The 20723-nt window shown below is 36.5% G+C and overlaps 1 protein-coding gene across 2 annotated transcripts in view; it reads left to right on the forward strand.

Moving 5' to 3' along the window:
- Nucleotides 1-20723, forward strand: part of thsd7ba (thrombospondin, type I, domain containing 7Ba) — a 149478-nt gene that overhangs the window by 51240 nt on the left and 77515 nt on the right. For both annotated transcript variants that reach the window (XM_044131882.1, XM_044131883.1), the window contains exons 5-8: nt 2551-2799; nt 4099-4268; nt 6826-6984; nt 11710-11910. In XM_044131882.1, coding sequence (XP_043987817.1) covers nt 2551-2799; nt 4099-4268; nt 6826-6984; nt 11710-11910 — 779 coding nt within the window. The remainder of the gene's footprint in view (nt 1-2550; nt 2800-4098; nt 4269-6825; nt 6985-11709; nt 11911-20723) is intronic.

Consider the following 20723-nt stretch of genomic DNA (forward strand, 5'->3'; position numbering starts at 1 on the left):
AGCCGCCTTTTAAAAAGGGGACACATTTGGTTGATTTAAACAGGCCAGAGTCTTTCTCCCCTATTGATCCGGATGTTTTGTGCAGGTGTGAATCAGGCGAACCTTGATGTGGACAAAACTACTCAAACGGGGTTAAAAAATAAAAAGCTACTCATTGCATCAGCTGGGGTTAAATAACTTGTTTGCTGGAAGTCGTATGTGCAGAAAATATCAAACAGGAAGCTCAGACCTACTTGCTCAGTTAAATTCAGGTGGTGACTTTTTTTAGCCTGGTAGTGTATTTACTTATCTTCTCACCTACTCACTTTTGTATGTACATACGTATTGACCCACTTCTTCACTAAAGAATCTATGCGATGTATGCGATCCCCTATGGTTTCTATTGGCTGTTTTGTTCACGTAAGGGTGGATTCAGTAACACAAAATGCGTTTTATAGATGTCTGTTATTTATTCCATTATAACTAGATTATGTGAGAGCTAGTGTTTCAGCAGCATGTTGGCAGGGAGGTGAGGTATTATTGTGTTAAATGTTAAGTGGTACTCCCCTCAGTCGCTGCTTTTTGAGCTGACCCTGGTATTTGGATTTGATATGAATGGATTTTGCTGCACACGTTTAAACACAAAAATGGAGCACACACACACGCAGTCATGATTTTTTTGCCTCCCATCATCGAGGGAGGAAAATCATTACATCTATATTATGATGTATTGTCTAAATGCCACTGAATACCATCCTCTTGGTACATAGTGACACCTTTGAGTGGCTGCTAAGCTCAATATCAGACAACCACCCATCTAGGCAAGCATATCAGAAACAGTATTCCAGTTTAACACTGTCTTATTGATTCTAGTTTATGTTTTTGATCATTTTACTGTTGAGGTAATACACCCTAAGAAGTGTTTCTCATTTTCTGCCTTTTTTAAACCCAAGTGTGGATTCTTGGTCATCCAGGTCAGGTTGTGAATTCTAGGAACCAAGGAAGTATACATTTTACTCAGTTTAAAATCATAGGTCATCCTCCTCAATAGTTCAGTGAATTTACAGGTTTTGTGCAAAGGGACCATTTGCAGTGGATTACCTTTTAACTTGCTTTGCTATTAAATACATTTGGAGCTTTTTAGCTTGTACTTTTTCCAAAGAAGTCTTGTCCTATTTTTCTTTAGCTTCAGTTTTATTACAAAATACAAAATTAAATATGCTGTCTGCTCACATCTTAATAACCTCATTATTTGTATTGCCCAATTAAAGAGCTTAAACGGGAATTTAGTGACAAATTAACTTGTTTCACAAATTTAAACGAGCACATTGGCTCATTGAATCTATTATAAAAGGTGGACTTTTTTTTACCAGAAGTAAAATAACTGATTTTTTTTTTTTTAAATGCAAAAGTGGATGATTCAAAGTTAATTTGTTCTTCTTGGGTCTCAGTATAACTAGCAGATTCAGTAGATTCTGTAGGCATTTGGTATTTTAAATGTAACTTAATGAGATCTGTCCACTAATCCATTTAAAGCTCAACTACACCTGGGGTCTGCACTATAATTAAAGTTCAGTGTAACCAGCAGGCCGGTAGCAAACGGGCTGCATGTCCTTGTACAAACACTAAATGCAAAACCCATGCTACTATGTTCATTTGAATTCATGATCCTTAATACTTTTATTCTATCCTCAGTGGTATAACCTTTAAGGAATAAATGAAAACATCTGTTTTGTATTATAGAAGTCAAATTAGTCTTTAAATAACATGTCATTATGAATGTCAGCAGGCGCATTTCAGCCATGTTTTTCAGGCATTTGCTTTACAAATTACTGCAACATTGCTTAATAGATGAAAACAATAAGTCTGTGTCAACATGATTAGTGAAATATGCAAATATTTTAATACATTTCTGTTTTGAGCAACTTTGGAGCAAAATGTCTCAGTTGATAGCTGATTCTTTAGATCCAGACATAACACTGTCAGTTTTGTTTCTGTTCATCTATGGAAAGTTATGGTTAAAGATTGTGATCTCATCTCAGGGCTGTGTGTATAACAATCAAAAGTCAACAGATGAACAGGTTGTTAGCACAGAAGATTTGACAGGTTTTTATACACACAATGAACAAACTGAACTCTGCTGCTCTAGCCACACATACATTATCCTTACCTAGGGGGAAATAAAGAGGCTTTCCAACAGTATCACATTGTTTGCATTGGAAGTATTTTTACAACAAATAAATAACCAACAAACAAATTGTCTTGCTTTATTAACCCTGGTTTATTATGCTTTATTGGAACAAGGTAAATTGAATGAAATATTTTATGCTGTAATTATACTGCCATGACATAGTGACTGTTTAAACAAGTATGACAAAAGCATTTTTCTTTAATAAAAGTTACAAACTACCACTTTAATGAAGACAAAATAAACTTCAGGCAACATGATCATGAATCTGCTTTATTGTCTATCACTGCCCAAACTGCAACAGAAGTTAAGACAGTTTTCTGTCATGTAACAAAGCCTGTTTAAGGTGGCAGACTTGGTAATGAAGTCTTCTCAATCTTCAGTTTATGTACCAAGGATACCTCCCCCCTGACCTTCCAGGCATGTGTGATGCCCAAAGACTGTCAAACCTCTGACTGGTCATCATGGAGTTTCTGCTCAAAGACCTGCCGATCCACCGATCTGTCTCCTGGGTATCGCGTCCGGACACGGATCATGACACAGATCCCACATGGAGAAGGAAAACGATGTCCAGCACTTGAAGAAAAGGAAGCCTGTAACATCATAGGAGATTTACTTCCAAAATGTCCCAGGTATTCATAAATAAATGTTTCTTTTTATGCTCAGTGTGCCCAGAAACCCGAATTCTGTTAATCTATGATCTTCTGGTTACAATATTTAGCTCATATAGCTGGGTTCATTTGAACACTTTATTGACACAAAGCTCACAAGAAGTAAGTATGTAATTTTTTGCAGTTTTATTCACTCAACTAGTTGTATCTCTAACTAGTAACAGTAAGAACTGACCTGATGAGTTATTTTGACTTGGAGGGAAGATGCCTGATTCTCATTGCACTGAAGTTATAATAGGTTTTAACTAATAAAACAATCACTGAACAAAGTACTCAGTGGAGAATTACATTCGCTGCTAGTTAGTTTTTTTCCCCTTTAAATTTACATGGAGTGCCTGAGAGCAGGGGATTTACATGATTAGGGGAAAACTCATTACGGAAATTAAGCATTTGATAGATTACTAGGGGCTGTTGTTCCAGTAATCTCCTGAAATATTATTGCTTTCTGCATCATTGCATATTTCATAGTTGAAACCAAACATTTATTTAAAAGTTCTGAAATCAAAAACAAATTACAGCCTCCTTCTAACTAACTGAAAGAAGCCTGTGTATACACTGATTGTTGTTAATCCCCCTTAATGGTTTATTCTCATTCACATTCATTTAAATCTTTGTTTACTGGTTGTATGGCAGATTTACTTTTAAAAGACCAAAATGTAAAACATTTCTGGTGTAAATTTCATAAGACACTTATCCAGCCCTTTGCTAAAAGGTTTGTGACACTTGATCCTTTAAACCATTTCAATCTATAGCTTAATGCATATTTTTGGGATTTTTTTTGTGTAAAAGATCAACATAATGTAGACACAGCTTCTTCTCCCAAAAGAAAGAAAGAAGGAAAGAGCGGTCTGGCAGACCCCTTGACTCTGATATCCGTAAAAAAAAATCCAGTTCAACCAATTGCCAAGACAGAACCATTTACCTAACCTGAATGGCTAGGCAAAAAGAACATTAATTAAAGATCCATGATAACTGTGAATGAGCTGTTGAGAATTAGATTAGGTAAGAAATTGTCCTGACAGGACCGTTGTGCATTTCACAAATCTGGCTTGTGAAATTCTGTATCTTTTAAAACATTTTTAAAACAAGGTTCTTGTTTTTCCACTTGACAATTAGGCACTATTCTGTGTTGGATATTACATAAAATCCCAAAATATTATATTGATTTTTGTGGCTCTAGATTGAACATATATAAAAAAGTTCAAGAGGTCTGAATACTTTTGCATGGCGTTGTATTTCCACTTTGTTGTGTTTACTAAGGTACACCTGGAGGACCACTGACTGGGGTGAATGCCGCATCCGACCCTTACTGGGCCAGCAGGATCGACGGCGGGCTAACGTCAGTCTGCTGTGTGGAGGTGGAGTCCAGACCAGGAAGACCTACTGTGTTCAAGTCCCTGATGATTCAGCAGCACATTACAAGAAGGAAGGTGAGACAAATAGCTTTATCCTAGTTGAACCAGTATTTCCCAGGAGCACATATTGGCTAAAAATATTCACTGTTATGAAACAGAAATTTATTCAAACTTAAAGCTGTGATCTGCATCATCAACGTGAATTATAGAAACAGAGCTTCATGTTGGTTATGTGCATGAAAACATGCCTTCTAACAATAGGAAAAGTGTTTCCTAATGCAAATTTGAAGTATCTTCAATTTATTCTTTGTATGATTTACTGTCGCATATAATGTGCCATAGTGAAGGCTTTGAACAACAGGGGATCCCATGCTCTGCATATAAAACAGCTAATTTTTAGTCTAACAGTTTAATTCCCAGGCCTTCAATCTGATTTAAATATCTTTCCAAGTAAAAGTCATAAAACAAAAGAGAAAGAAGATATAATTCCAAAATTATATGCTAATTTTGCTAGAAAAAAAAAATCACCTGAATTTCATTGTTTTATATGTTGTAATAAAAGAAGCCACTGCTGCTGTTCAGGGCGTTTTTCAGAGCAAGTTCATTAACAGTTTAACTTCTAACAATTTTGGTGCTTTGCTACTTGATTAATATATTTAGTACTCTCAACAGAAAACTGATAAACTGAATGCACAGCGGCAAAGCCTGTTGAAATGAACCAAACATTTTAAAATTAATTATACATTTAAATTTAAAAGCAGACATTTAATTTTATTCAATTGTTGCCCAGAATTAGAGGGTTTTATTATTGCTTTCCTAAATTGTTTTATTGGATTAGAGTATCAATTGTAAGCCTGGACTGCAGGATAAACACATTGTTACAACTTTTGCCTTGCAAGAAAAAAAAGTGTTGTAGTCCAGGTAATGGCCTTTCTGATTGCATGTTCTTTTGTATGCCTGGGTTTTGTCTGGGTATCCCAGCTTCTTCTCACAGTCCAAAAACACACAAATTAAATTAAGTGTTCACAATAAATTGCCCTTAGGTGTAAGTACACTTTCCTGATATACAATGAAGGTGAATTTGACTGTCTTGAAACAACGTAAACAGTAATAAAACAATTGAAACCAAAGCACGACCTCATACAATCTTATTAATGCAACAGTATTTTCAAACTGTAGTTGTCAAGTTATAAACTTTTTATGTTCCTGCTACTCTACGAGTAGCATCGCAATAAGGTGAAACATTCAACCTAGAAAGCACTAAAAAGCTGCCAAATAAAAGTGTGAGTGTATATGTATGCGTGTGTGTGTGTGTATGTTCTGTCTTAGATAAATTAGATCACGGTAAGCATTTTTTGTGTAACTATTGTTGAATTGTCAACAATAGTTACAATTCTACAATATCTATCCTAGTTCGTATTGTACAACACACATATAAAAAGTATGTAGTTAATTCTAAAGTTCATAGATGACCACAGATTAAGAAAAAAGGAATAATTAAAAAAGGAGAGTCAGGCTGTGGCAGAAGTATTAACCATTTATCATTTTAATTAAGCACAGTGGGCCCCTTTTAATGACTTTCAATTGAATTGTTCTTTATTCTTTTTCAGATCACAGTCTTTCATGCATAATGAATAAAACAATTTGTCAGTAAAAGCATGCTAATTTAGAGATCTATATTTTGCCCTAGTGTTTGAGAGAAGCTGTCCTTTTGAACAGTGTTGGAGAGAAATATGAACACCTTAAATGATAGATTTGTTACAAGAAGGCCTTATAATTTGGTTCAATAAGCCTGCAGTTCATGTGCTTTTATGTGAAGTTCCTTCTGGTTAGATGAAAACAATTTGTGGAACAAAGTAAAGAGATCTTCGCTGCACTTTATCTCTGTGTTTAAACAAGCATGTCATTTTCACATAGAAGATCAAACACCATGTAAATTATGGTGGGTAAAATGGCAAAATGCTCTGTGGACATTAAATAATTTTTCTATGGGCTCTCATTTAAATGGAAATTTGCCTCTCGATGTTCGAAGCTGCCTCAACATGGAACATTAGATTGAAATCTCTCTGCTGTAGACGAGCAGAAACGTACCCTTTTACTCTGAGACAGAGACCCGTGTCAGTGCTCATTACAGGTGGTTCGGCTGTCTGTGATCTTTGGATGATGCCAGCCTTTCTTAGTCATAAAATGATTTCACTATGTCTTGATTTAACACCTCCTAGTTTTCGCATCAGTTGCCAACTGCCCTATGTTTTATATTCTCTTGAGTCTGACATCAGATGAGCGATCCCCTCTGGCCTTTTCACTTGTTACTCTCTAATAAGCTTTGCTAAACTTCTCGCCACAGTGTGCAAAGTTTGAAGTGGTAGCCTTTAACAATAAATGCTATCCTGTCTTCCAAGTCGGAACTGAATTAAATCAATACTTTTCAATCTGACAGCAGTGAGGCTTCTTGATCTTCTCCTCTCTCTCCGCATCGCCTGGCCCACATGTCTGTTACGAGTCCAATCCTAAACATATTACCTGGCAGCAGTTTCTATTACTCACACACACACTATACAGCTGAATGTGTATGGTTTTGCTTGAGCACGATTTATCCTTCTGTGTGAGCTTTTTCTGTTTGTTTGTTCAGTGTCCAGGCCTGTGAATGCTTGGCTGTGTGATGGAGATGATCCTCCATTGGCCGCTCAGAACTGCTCCATTCCTTGCCAGCATCAGTGCTTGCTGTCCCAGTGGTCGCCCTGGAGTGCCTGCCTTCATGAAAACTGCAGGGAACCGCAAGGGAAGAAAGGTATGTTAAAAAATAACAAATGATGACAAGAAAACAGACAAGCCTTTGCTTTTCAAAAGTTTGGGGAAAAAAGATTGAAATTTAACAGATAATGGTACTTTAATGATTTTACATCAGATGCATGTGGGAGTTGTTGGTATCAGCATTACCAACTGTAATATTGCCAAGTATTTCTTTCAAAGGAATAGTTAAAATTAAACTCCTTGAGGACACTAAACATGCACTTCACACAGAATCCATAAAAATGCATGTTTATAAGTTTGCAAAAGTATTTTCTAATTATCAAATCAGATATTTAAAAGACACAACCTTTTATTTCTGTGTGACTTTAAATCAACCTAAACATTTTCTGATTTAGGTCAGGTAAAATTACTAAAATTATTTACCCTTCTTTTTTCAGTGCCAGAATAACATGAATAAGAATTTTGATAATTTTTTAACACTTTCTTCTAAGTCAGACTCTTTGACATGCTTCAATCCCGGGGTAATTTTCCGCCGCAAATTACAAACTCCTGTCGTGTGGAACTTTGGGTTCCACACGACAAGATTTGTTGCTGTGCGCTTGCGCAGTGTGAAGAAAAGAGGAGATGAGTTCCACATGCAGGCTGCGAAGTGAGATATATATGTGCATATATATATATATATATGTGTGTGTGTGTGTGCATTTTATTATTTTTCAGTGTACAACTATGCTACTTGACTAAAGTTTAGCGCTTTGTTTGAAAACACTGGGTCTCATAATTTTTTTTAGAAACATTTTGAACAAAAAGTAAATAGAAAAAATTTGGCAAAACACCCAAAGACATCCAGCTACAACGTCCCCTAAAATCAGAATCTATATTTGAACAGATGTGCATGAGGTGAAAATCCTAAGTCTCTCAGTCAGCAACAATTAACTCTGTGTTGTATTGTAGACATTGCATGTAAAATCAATAAAAACTGTTGCCCAAGTATTTCCAGTATGATCAACATGGGACTGCATAACCCTGAAAGTTGCTACTCATGTGTGATGTGTTTTTTTTTTTTTCCCCAGATTTGTTTGCCAGTGCTGAACTAGTCAGATGGGGGAATATTTTGATGGAGCTACATTCACAGTGATTCTAAATTCTTTTTTTTTTTTTTTTATAATTCATAAAATCCCCTTGTAATGTGAAAAACTGTGGAAAATCCAAGGGATATGATTATTTTCGGAGTGTCCTGTAGATCAACCACTGAAGCAGTGAAAAACAATGAGACCACTCAGCCTGCCTGTCTTTTCACACAGGTGAAACCATGTCGTATTTGATTGCTCTGAAAGGCAGCACGTGTGGAATGAAGTGTGTTTGAGCCGTTGTTGTGTTAGAGCTGTGTTAAAGGGGCATCATGACCTCGTCGCCGCGTTGACTAAATGTGCATGAAAGCCCCCTGGGGAGCGACGGTATTGCAGATTGTTCAGGTCAGCATTGGTTCTCACCAGATCTCTTTCGGATGAGCCGAGCCCTCTCTCACACAGACGGTCATTAATATATTTGGAGGAGCGAAAAACAAAAGCTTCTGTACAGTTTGTTGGGGCCTCTCTTGAGGCAAGCTGTCTTTAATGGTATTTATAAAGACTCTGAGCACACGGCAGGCAGAGTGTAAAGCAAGAGAGTCATTCACAGTGAGCAGTGCTGCCCGCGACACATTGAGCAGATATTGAGTAGTTGAGTATTGTTGTGATCCATTGGCTTGTTGCCCCGGAGCTTCTGAGAATTTCTTTCTCTGATTGGATTGCCATTATGCTTTAGAGTAAACTGATCCGTCTCTAACCGAAAGTCCTGTTATATCCCTGTTTCTGGGTATAGGAGCCAAGCAGCTTTACTCATGGGAAAATTGCAAATTTAGATTGCCTTGCTGTAGCTTCACGTCTTCTCATGTTATCTTGGCCTATCGTATTTGCAGCTGTACAGGGAAATCAATTGAACACGGGAGACTACTGGATGAATTCAACAATGTCTCTACTGAAACTTAGACAGCTGGAGGGAAGGTATATTTCTTAAAAAGAGTGCATTAAGAAAAAAAAAGATCAGTTTCGGTCCTTGTTTTCCTGAAATAAACTTGGTATGTCCAAGAAACCTTTTAATTATTAATATCCTAGCCAAATCGTTTCTTGTGGCTTGGATCCGAGTAGCGGTAAGTGCTCTGGGCTATTCTGCAATCGATCCAGAGTGTCTTTGGTGTTCGAGAGGTAGCTGCGCTCAGATCAGGATGCTAAACCCAAGCTTCACTCCGGTAGATGGTAGATGGATGTCTGTAATTTGCAGAGTAGTATTCTAAGGGTTAAAAGGTGCTACCCTCGAAATAAAAGAATTTGGGGCCCTTCAACTGGTAGCTGGAGTCAGAGTAAAATAAAATGAGTATGTCTCAAAAAGACATACTCATGTCTGCTGCTCAAGTGTCACTAACGGAGAGACTAGGGCTTAGAAATAACTATTTCATCTGTCAGCTTTTTGCCAGCAAGAACATTGTACTGTCATCAGGGAATTGGAAAAGCTTAGAAGTCAATTCAAACTATAAATGCGAACATGTCCAATCAATAGAGACCTTTTCATGGAAAAATGAATATTTGATGAGCAATCCATCTTTAGGAAAGTCAATATTGTAGAGTGAGGAATATGAATGACATTACAGGACACTAAGGTGATGTGGATGACTAGGTAAGTGGCGTAAAGATAATGACTCAACGTGTTTGTCATTCAATAATTTTTATGGTGTTTTATTGTTCGGCCCATCTTTAGGATGTGCTTGCCATTCTTTGAGTCAAATTTTTGCTCATTCATATTTAACAGATTTTCTCTCTGAAGTTTTATGGCGCTACAACAGCTGTTGGGTCGCAGAACTAAAAATTACAGGAAAAAAAAATATTGCTGAGGTATTTGTTGATCAGATTGTGACACCTATGACAACTTGTCACAACATAGTTGTCACTGGCAGCTATGTTAACCACAAAAACACAAAAAGAGAATTGTGATCAGGATCTCAACGGCACTGTCGAAGTCTGGCAACTTAATATTGATATAATTAGTGGATCACAAAAGTTTTTATACCTTTTGAATTTTCTTCACATTTGATTGTGCTACTGCCATAAACTTCAAAATATTTATTAGGATTTTGTTATGAAAGAAAAAATAAAAAGCAGGTCATGAATGCTAGTTTGATAAAAGATGTAAAATGTTTTTATTTTATTTTTTCACAAATGCAAATCTGAAAAGTGTGTCATGACGTTTTGCATTTTCCTTTACTCTCATATTACTATATTGAGTCCACCAAAACCTATTCCCTTCAGAAGTTACTTTGCTAGTCAATAGGCTTCTTGTGTGTGTATTATTATCAGTATAAATTAAAGTGAAACTCTGTGTTTGCAAAGGTTTCTTCAAGTGATGTGCCCACCAGGATTGTTTATGCTCCCATACTAACCATGTGTTTCATCGGTATGACAAGAGCTACATCAGTATCATGATTGTGTAGCACTTGTTTCAATCACCAATTACGTCCAGGAAGCTGCAGCCTGTCTTCTTTCTTGAGAGCATAGGTTTTAGTTGTAACTGCTGCAGTTCTGCCTCCTCTTGCTGCTCCAACATGCAGGTCAATTCATCAAAGGATTATTTAGATTTAATTCTTTGGCTTTGGTTTAATTTGGTTTTAATTCAGCAAATTTCATGAACCCATTAGCTGTTAGACCAAGATGTACATTAATATGCTATATGTTGCAGTATATTTTTATGGAAAATGACTCATACTGCTTAAAATCACCATCACAATTTAGTTTAAAAAAATACTGGCAGTAATAAAAATAAAATGTGACTCTGTGATTGGAAAGACAGGATGCTATTGTTAAGAATATACAATCACTGCAACTTGACCCTGCTTCCTGGCTTTTGTCACACCATCGCCTCTGCTATGTTATTATTTTCATCGTCTCCCTCCCTCGTGCCTTGGAAATACTGCTGCTGCTGTCTTTTGATGAAGAGTCTCTTTACTGAAGTATCAACATTTCATTGAACGCGAATAAAAGACTCAACAGTTTTCTGTAAATATAAACAGTCGAGTCAGAGCAGTTACCTTGACGCTGAGAGGGTATTCCTAGGGCAAAATCCCACATGCAGTGACGTCCTCTACAGGAGATCGATTTCCGTCTGTCTGTCTGTCTGTCTTGGATGATCATTCTGGCTCTTTTTCAAAACTCCTTTTAATTTCACAGTCTGCTGATAAAAGAGCTCCTGTTCCTGAGTTTACAGCATGATAAATAGATGTAACAATTTTGCCTCCATAACACAATCTCTTTTGTTCTGCTTACTTGGTTCAGAAGAAAGGTGAGAAAGTTTACAGATGCAGACTGATATGTATATTTTTGATTATTTCCAAAGAATTGTTGAACCTACAGTGATCTGAATGGACAATACTTCAGTGTTTTTGTTTTGCTGCAAAGATATCTGGACTGACATCGAGGGGAAAACAAAATTGCATCTCTGCCCTCTCTTCTTTGAAACTCCTGTTTTGTATTCACTTTTATTTTTTTATGAGAAACATGACAACTATTATCCCTGCCTCACACTTAGCTTATACAAAACGAAAAACAAACTATCTATTCTAGCTAAAATATATCAATGTGAAAATATAGAGAACTATGCCTAATCCTGAACACAGAAAAGTCTGTAATTTCTCTCACATTTTCTGTACTTTTCTTTGCTGTCTGCCCTCCGTCAGGTTTCAGACAAAGGAAGAGAGAGGTGTTGTGGGAGTCCAGTAATACTCTGGGGACTTGCCCTCATCTGATGGAGTTCATCCCCTGTGAGGATCCTGCCTGCTACTTGTGGCAAATCCAACAAAACGGAAAATGCATTCCCACCAATAGCTCATGTGGTCCTGGAACTGCAGTACAGAATGTGACCTGTGTCAACGCTGAAGGTAATGCTCAGGAACCAGAACACACCTGCTATGGCCCATTTTAAAATGTTCTGTCTTTTTTTGATTAAGCTTCCTGTTTTCAGCAAAATTTGAAAGTTTTCCACCTATCTTACCTCACTAGAGGCCCTGTCTTTACATATTTGCTGTCTCCTCTGCATTGCCTGTGGCTTCCTGCAACCAGAACTTCTTCAAGTTTTCTTTTAACAAATACTTTTTTTTCTTGCCTCGCCATGAAGCCCATAACTAAGGAGTGCATGACTACTACTTTTTGTGTCAACAGATTCCTTTTACCTGGGGTGTAGATAACTACAGCTTCTTCTGTGTTACCATGGTTACCAGCCTGTCAGATAGGGAATATTATCATGACATATAGTAGGTTGTATCTGTGACGATGTACAGAGCTCTGCATGGAATATTTTGTAACTTTATCCTTGTTTAAATATTCTACATAGCCTTATCCATTCATGATACAATATGGTCATTAATATTTGCTAAAATTCTGAATTTATGTTGAAATTAAAATAAATACAGCCGGACTACATTCACTAATGTCAGAATTTAGATGAACTAGATTTTATTTTGGGTGTTTGAGAGTAAATAGGGAGGAATACAGAGCAATGCCACGCTAAAGATTTTCATTTGTAAAACATTTTCATAACATGTTTTATATCACTTGTCCTTCCACTTCTTAATTATGCTCTACTTTTGCTGGTCCATCAAATAAAATGTAAATACAATCCATTTTGAAATGCTCAAGCCATTATAAAGGTGGTAATATGAACATCACTAAAATGTGTTGTTAACATAATTAATCAGAAATTGCAAAGACAGATAAACCTCAGTAACTGCCTGAAGTTAAAGTGCATTTCCATTTTTACACAGAAGGTGAGATGATTATTAACCTTACATTTAAAACCTCAAACTATACCTTTAACAATGTTTATATTTATTCATATAATTCTTGAGTGTTTATTTTATACAGCCTAGTCATTTCTATTTAGATGAAACTAAGCTACTAAGAACCTGAAATAGCTAATCCTAAAATTTCAAATGAATAATTAGCTATAAAATTTATCAAGGTTACAGTAGTGCCAGCAATGCAGTGATGTAGAGAGACCTTACCATCAATTCTATTGTGACGCTTGAACCACCAAGTGTAATGTGATCCGTTGTGCTAAGGCGTATCATCAAGGTGGGTGATGGGAACATTACCATTAACGGTGCATGCATTATTCATTATGGACCACTGTCAGCTTTATGGGCAGAGAAAACATAGGCCTGATTAAAAGTCAGAATCCCTGCTTCCTACCAGGCATTAATTGCTCATCTCCATTGATTATGGGCCTAATTGGAGCCTTTTTTGTCCATGTTTTATTACTCTGTCACAATGGATCGGGTGTATGTTTGTCACGAATCCAGATGAAAGTCCAAACACATTAGCCATCCTGAGAGCCTAATGAGTTTTGACGGGCCGGATAAGGAGGGAAGCTTTAGAAATTTGGTGGAAACAGGCTCATAAGATTATTTAGAGTGGATTTTCTGTTTGTGACTGATGAAAGATTGATGTATGCTGTTTATTGATTTTGATTTTTGTCCTTTGACTTAGCATTTGAATTTATTGAAGTATTAACTATTGTCTTAGCTATGTTGCATACATTTTTATGTCTGTTTTGAGTTTTTCTAGGGAATGTAGTTTCACTATTATACTTATTTCCACATTTTCATTACTAAAGGAAATAAATATTGTGCAGCATTAAACAGCAACATGGCCTTCATAAATGTTATGATTCTTTTTTTACCCAACTCACTTACTGCAGTCTTGAAAGTCAGATATTTTGTCATAATTTACTTGTCTGCCTGAAAGAAATGAGACCATAGTGACATTTCTAGCAGCATTAAAAAGCTGTTTCTACACAGTTATCCAAGAATTTCTTCTGTTATTTTTTAGTGGGTTTTAATTTTCTCAAGAACATAAATTAACTTTTAATGTGAGAGATAGATAACTGAAGTAAATATTAAATGCAGTTTTTAAGGAATCCATCCATCCATCCATTTTCTATTCACCCTTTGTCCCTAATGGGGTCGGGAGGGTTGCTGGTGCCTATCCCCAGCTAACGTTCTGGGCGAGAGGCGGGGTTCACCCTGGACAAGTCGCCAGTCTGTCGCAGTTTTTAAGGAATGATTTTGTTAATTTTGTTTTGTTTATTCAGAAAACATCCTAACCATATGCAAGAAACTAATCGCTCCGAAGCCTTCTACTGATTTTGCCAACCTTACCAGCAACAACTGCTGTCAGGCATTTGCAATAATCGATCAATCTGAAGCTTAATGATGTATAAGAAGTTCCACCTTCTCTTCTTTGTAGAAATGCTTTAACTTAGCCACACTGAAAGGTTTTCTGTCATGAAAATCATTTCATAAAATCTGATGTAAGTCTAGACTTTGACTAGACCACACCAAAATCACTAGTTTGTACTCTTGAGCCATTCAGAAAAGAACTTGCTGGTGTGATTTTGATTATTAAAATTTAGATGAATAACCCCAGTGATTTTCAGACAGAGAGCAAATCTCATTGTTCTACCAATTATGGCAAATACCCGATGAAGCAGAGCAGTCCCACACCATCACCATCACTAAAATCTCTCTACTGAAGTAAATAAGGTTGTCTCTAAGCTAAGGAGAATTGTTTCACATATTCAACCCAAGTTAAAAATTCATGTTTATGTAGATCATAAAGAGTGTTAAGACACACAGGTCTTGACCCCATTTTGTGTTATATGTATCACAATTGCCTCTGACAGAAACATGAGTGACAGAGGATGAGGATGAGCCTTCTGTTAGCAATGTGTATGTTTTATAACAGCTACAGTCAGAAAGAAGGACCCGAATGCTCTGCTATGTTTGTTGAGAAAATGAATAGCAGTAAACCCATTGAAGAAAAACCTAATAAAATAGATTAACTTGGACCAAGATGATTAGTTTTGCCGGCATGCAGTCATAACCTACTTTGACCAAAGGTCAAGTTTCTGCCTTAGAGAGATGATTCTTTCGGCAGTTTTTACTATTGTGCTTGAAATTTACATTTTGTGGACCTTGGAGAAAGCAGCTTCTAATTGCCTCTCTGACTACACATTCAGATTCAAGACACTGAAGGTCCTTTTCCCAAGAGTTGCACAAATAAGGATGATGGACACTTTGTCTGTAGAGAGGAAGGCAACGAGGCATTATTGGTCCTCAACAAATATAAAGAATAAGTATATTTGAAGGTTTCAAAGACTCTAGAATAATATAGTTTCAAGTAGTTTTTTAAGGTCAGGGGTCATTTAAAGCTCCTGCTACTGTAATACCCCTAAGGGATGGTGGCTATCAAAGGATGAAACCACATTTTATATACAATTTCACAATGGAACTAGACATGAAAATAATTTTCTGAATTCTTCTTCCCCTGTTTCTTATTGTGTGACAGAATAACTTTTTTTTATTAGAATTTACATATTTACAGGTTATTAATTAAATTCAAACAGAATGCTTAAGAAATAAAGAGACTGAAAGTGCCAGTTATTCCCCTCTCACTGAATTATGCAAAGATCACCAGTAATATTATATTTTTGCTGCATTCAACATGTGTTTTGTTTGTTAATGACTTTCTATAATGTTTTATAGACATTTCACAGTTTATTTGAGAAAACAATGTCGTGAAGCAGAAATGTTTTTGACTCACTGCAAGGTTTATACGTGGCATGGATACCCACAACTTTCTTAGCTTCCGTTATCTTTTTTCTTACAAAAGGAGAAAGACATAAGTGTTATGTAGACAGACTTAGTACTAACCATGTAAAGACAAAATCGTGCGATACTTCACGATGCACCTGCATATATGTTGGAGCATGATCAATGACGGCAAGTTCAAGGGTGAACATGTTTAACAATGTGGGTGGTGTCTTCAGGTTCCTGACCAGAGCAGCTTCTTCCACATGTTTGTTGTTTCCCTTTTTTCTTTTGCAAACAGGACCTTTTGTAGCTTTATTTCAACAATGTCTTTCATATTCTCACTATTCTGTAAAGGCCATTATGGATTGCTTGGATAATAGTGGTACTCTCAATCCATGCTACGGCTGGAGCTGTGCAGTCCCTCCAGATTTTCAATTGGCCTCTTTGTTGCTTCCATGAGCGAAGCTCTGTCATTTTAGGTGGATGACCATGTCTTTGTAGCTTTGCAGTTTAACCATTTTATTGCTTTCAGTTTGAAGTTCTCCATAAGATGCTAAAATTTTGGACTAGTTTGTTTTGGAAACTAATCCCGTTTTTAACCTTTCCACAAGTTTACAGCTGACCTGTCTGCTATGTTTATTGGTGTTAAAGATACTGTTTGTTCACAGTTTCACTCACAAATCTTTGAGGCATCAGAGGACAGCTGTGTTTTCACTGAGATTAAAATACACACAGACACAAAATGTGCATGGAACTGGTTGCACTTTCATGGCGAGTATGACAGTAAAGGCGGCTGAAAAGCATTGTTGGAATAAAATAAAATGTGAAGAAGTTCTAATGGTTAAGATACTTTTGTAAAGCACAGTGTGGTCCATGCAGACAAACAAGCAAAAAAAAAAAACTGTAAAGTGGCTTGTTCTGAAATTTTACAGGTGAAGAATTATTTTCTTTCTTTCGATGACATCAGCTTTGCATCAGTGGCTATTTGATCACATTCAAAATGTTGTCAGAGGAACCCCTGTTGATAGTTCTTACTCTGTGTTATAATGACACCTGTTCTGGGATTTTTGCATGAATTATTGTGCACAGGGTTTGTGCAGCTGTTGGTGATTGCCTGTGTGTGTTTGAGGGAAAGGTCAGCAGTAGAGACCGTTTCTTCATGACAGTCTTGTCTACATAATACGTCTTCTATTAAAAACCTGTTTTCATGTTGTGTTTTTTCTTAAAGTATTTTGTCAAATGAAGAAAAAATTAGTTTCAGCCGTGAAGCCCATTTGAAACAAATAAAAGATTAATCCTCTATATAGATCATACTCAGAGGGTGTCATTTGAAGACCTGCAGGCTTCTCTCTATTTTATCTTCCCACATAATGCAAGCTTTTTGTTTGCAGTTTTTCTAGCATAAAACCAGAGTGCTAGACCGCTTTTCAAACCTGTAAAGGTATAAAATTGTCCACGTCTCTGCTTTTGAGGAGCACAGATGCATCACCTTTCAAACAATCTTAAGCTGATGGAGGTTTGAGGAAGCAATCAGAAAACATCTCCCATTACCAAAATGCCAGGTTGTCTTGCTTAGATAAAGTAATTCACAGAACTACTCAGGCTCAGATGGAATAAAATGAGTTGTTCAAGGACATTTTACAGTTCAGCTAGAGAGGCATAATACTAACTGAAGAACTTGCCTAACTAAGAAGCATCACACTAAAAACCAGCTTGTCAAAATCTTGCTCTCTGAATAAAAATTCATAATATAAAATTTGCAATAATAAAATCTTATTGGTATGAAACAATCCACATTTACAACTCAATTTTTACTGATAAAAGTGAATATTTGAGAGTTTTGATGGCAGCAAATAACTGTAAAAAAGAGAACTTGCTTACTGAAGGATTTTGCTTTACTTGAGATTTTTGTTGTTTGATTATTGATATTACAACAGAAGTGTCAAAACCTCAAACATTTCTGTGAAATTTTTAGTATTTAATACCAGCCATTACATTACTTGGTAACTACTTGTCATAAAAATTGTTTACAGTTTGATTATCAATGCCCTTTTGGATCAATGTCAGGCATTCTGCAACAATCAGTATTTGAAGTTCTTAATGATTTAAAAGGCTTATATCTATCTCTGTCTGTATGTCAGTCTTGAAAAATCCCAACTTGTGTTCTCATGTGTGGCTAATGAAACTGTTCATGTGCATGTTGTTTTGTTGATCCAGTCAAGAAAGGATTTTTTTTCAGTCTTTACAAGAACATTTACAGTGAAAGAGAAATTGCAAACTGTTCCAGCTTTTTCCCCAGTTTACGTATAGTATTGGTTGGATTAACACCAAGTCACATTAAAACAGAGATGAAACTGCATCTGTAAGCCCAGCACTTTTACAAACTGTTTTTCATGACAGTGTGAGAGTGAGAGAGTAGCGTTCTTCATTAACTGTCTGAAATTCACCTAGTGTTGGAGCAGTAATGTTAAGACTTTTTTGCAGTAACTTTGATTTAATCCAAAAGATTTTCACTGTCGAGAAAAGGGAAATCAGAGTCATAAAGATTACTAATGATGGGAGTTAAAGTGGGGGTATTATGTAAAATTTACCTTTTTTTTTTTTTAGCTTTATGTCATGTTGTAATGTCATTTCCTCAACAAAATAAACAAAAACATTGATTCTTTCATGCATGTTTGAGAAATATTTGCCCTCACAAAACCCCGCCTGTTTGCCCAAAGCTTCTCCTTGGAGCTTCAGGCTCCAGTCCCTGTTTTTTCCCCCATATGTTTCCACCAAACCAGCAGCCGCAGCAATTAGCCAACTCCTGGTTGACGTATTCGCATACTAATCTTATTATACAATCTACTTTTCAGTCCAACACTACTTATTGCCATAGTTGAACTTACATCTTTTATTTATTGGACATAGTTTTTCTGACCCCTGTTGTTGTCCCCAACTAAAGTTAATACCTGGTAAGGAGCAGAAATTGTCCAATGATGCAATGTTGTGTAAAACCTTAGAAGTGAAAGTGTGCTGCTGCAGTGTGTTGCAGAGACGCATTGGACATAAAGACAAACAGGGAGTCTGGAGTTTGTCAAGTAAAAAGAAAAGGTTTTATTAATAAAACAAAAGGCATTGCAGTTCTAGGAAATCAAGAGAACACAGAATCTAAATTAATCTGCTGAGCATGACTAGAATGAAAGTGAGACTTGATAATGCATTCACACAACATAAGAAAGGCAAGAATTTATTAGCAACCAAGAAGAAATCCTCAGTCTACATGTACTATTGTAGTAAATCAGGGACAGAGATATTTTATAAGCTAGAACCTAGTGCACTGAAATCAAGGAATTGATCAACTGAAATAAAAACAAAACAGACAACAAGTACAGAATATTTAAAAAAATTAAGCAAAAAATATCTGCATATTAAAACAACTTCAAAATTACAAAAAAATCTTAAGAAATCTTTACATCCCTTTCAGTTTCCATAAAACATTACTTCATTTAGAAATGTGGCGTTACTAAGTTTAGGTTTACATTATATTTTTAAAATTAGGGTTTGCAATTAAAGATTCTGACCACTTGACCAAACAAAACGTTGTTTAGGCAAGAGAAGGCAACAGATTTTAACAGTTGTCCCCCCATCTCCCTTTTTTTTTTGCTTACGTAATGTTGTGATATATTGTTGTTGGTTATTGGGGCTCTAAACTAGCATAAATAACTGCTGAGATGGCTTACCCGCCAGGTGTTTGCCCAAGGCTGAGTGAAGTTGTTTTGACACCTCGTTCAGCTCCTTCTCCTTGCAGAGTCAATGCCACCGAACGCGGAGGCTGCTGACTCAAATATACTCAGTTTATGTGTAACTGATGGCTGACATGACTGATTTTCTACTGGATGGTGACTAACCCAAAACCTGCAGACTCTCTGACATTTGTGAAACTAACAATAACAACAACAGTGTCTCTCTCCAGCTGTCTGTCTCTTTCCACCTAACTGGTCAACAGGATGTAGTTAATGACAAGCCCAGAAAAGCCACTGGAAACATGGACGTATGGATGTCAGAGGAGATGAAATTGTAAAGGAACATGTTTGGCAAGCTGATGTAGCCCAGACACTAATTGGTCATCCAGGCCAGTTTGTCACAACCCAATTGAATGGTGACTGGGATTTTGTACAATTCACCTTATTGCACCGTTCACCTAAAAGCTCCCCCGATATGTGATTATTAACTTTTAAGAAAAGTCAATGCCAATTTTTTTTCTTTGGATTTACAGCAGAATAATAACAATGAGAGAGATTAATTGGTCGGTGGGCGTGCAGAGCAGAAATCATGTTGAAATTGCATGCAGTAGGCAGCGATATTATTTCTGAGTAAGAGCCCTAACTACAGATCCCTGTATTAATAATGCAGGAGGACCCCAGGGCCAGCCATCTTTCCGCACAACAGTACACCCTCAGACACACACATGCACACACACCCCCACACACGCCTACATACACAAGTTGTAGCTTCATGCTGTTATGTCATTTGTCCTCAGGCAATTGTTCCAGACAGTTTTGTGGCTTTTTGTTTGCTATTATACTCATTAGACCCTTTTGTTTTCAAACAGAGAAATTCATAAATGAATTATTTTTATACAGTTTATTAAAGAGGAAAAAATAATCCCATACTTACAAATTAAATTTTACCATAGAGTCCTTAAAATTGTCTTTTAGCCTGTAGTGTTTTATATGTCAGGACATTTTTTATGTGCGTAATTGAGTGCAAACATGCATATGTCTTCTAAGAATAAACTCGCTTATTGTGCCCTTTCAGACAAGATAAGAACAGTGCGTGCTGGATAGCTGAGGGCCTTGAGGTCGATTAAATTCCAACTCATAAAAATCTAATTCCCATCTTGTGTTAGAGCAAAGTGGTTGGAAATAGAATTAGGCTTTCATTTCTGTGAGAGCAGCAGGAGTATTTATGGGTCATTCCTGATGTCGAGAAATGCCAAGGTTTTAGAATGTTTTGGTTTGAAATGGCAAACATTTTTGATTATGTTCTTTTAGTTTTCACTCCTTTTAATTAGGAAACAAAGGAATTAAAATTTTTCTTGTTGGATAGAGCGTGAAGGA

Source organism: Gambusia affinis, linkage group LG11 (assembly GCF_019740435.1).
Source record: "Gambusia affinis linkage group LG11, SWU_Gaff_1.0, whole genome shotgun sequence".
Taxonomy (NCBI): Eukaryota; Metazoa; Chordata; class Actinopteri; order Cyprinodontiformes; family Poeciliidae; genus Gambusia; species Gambusia affinis.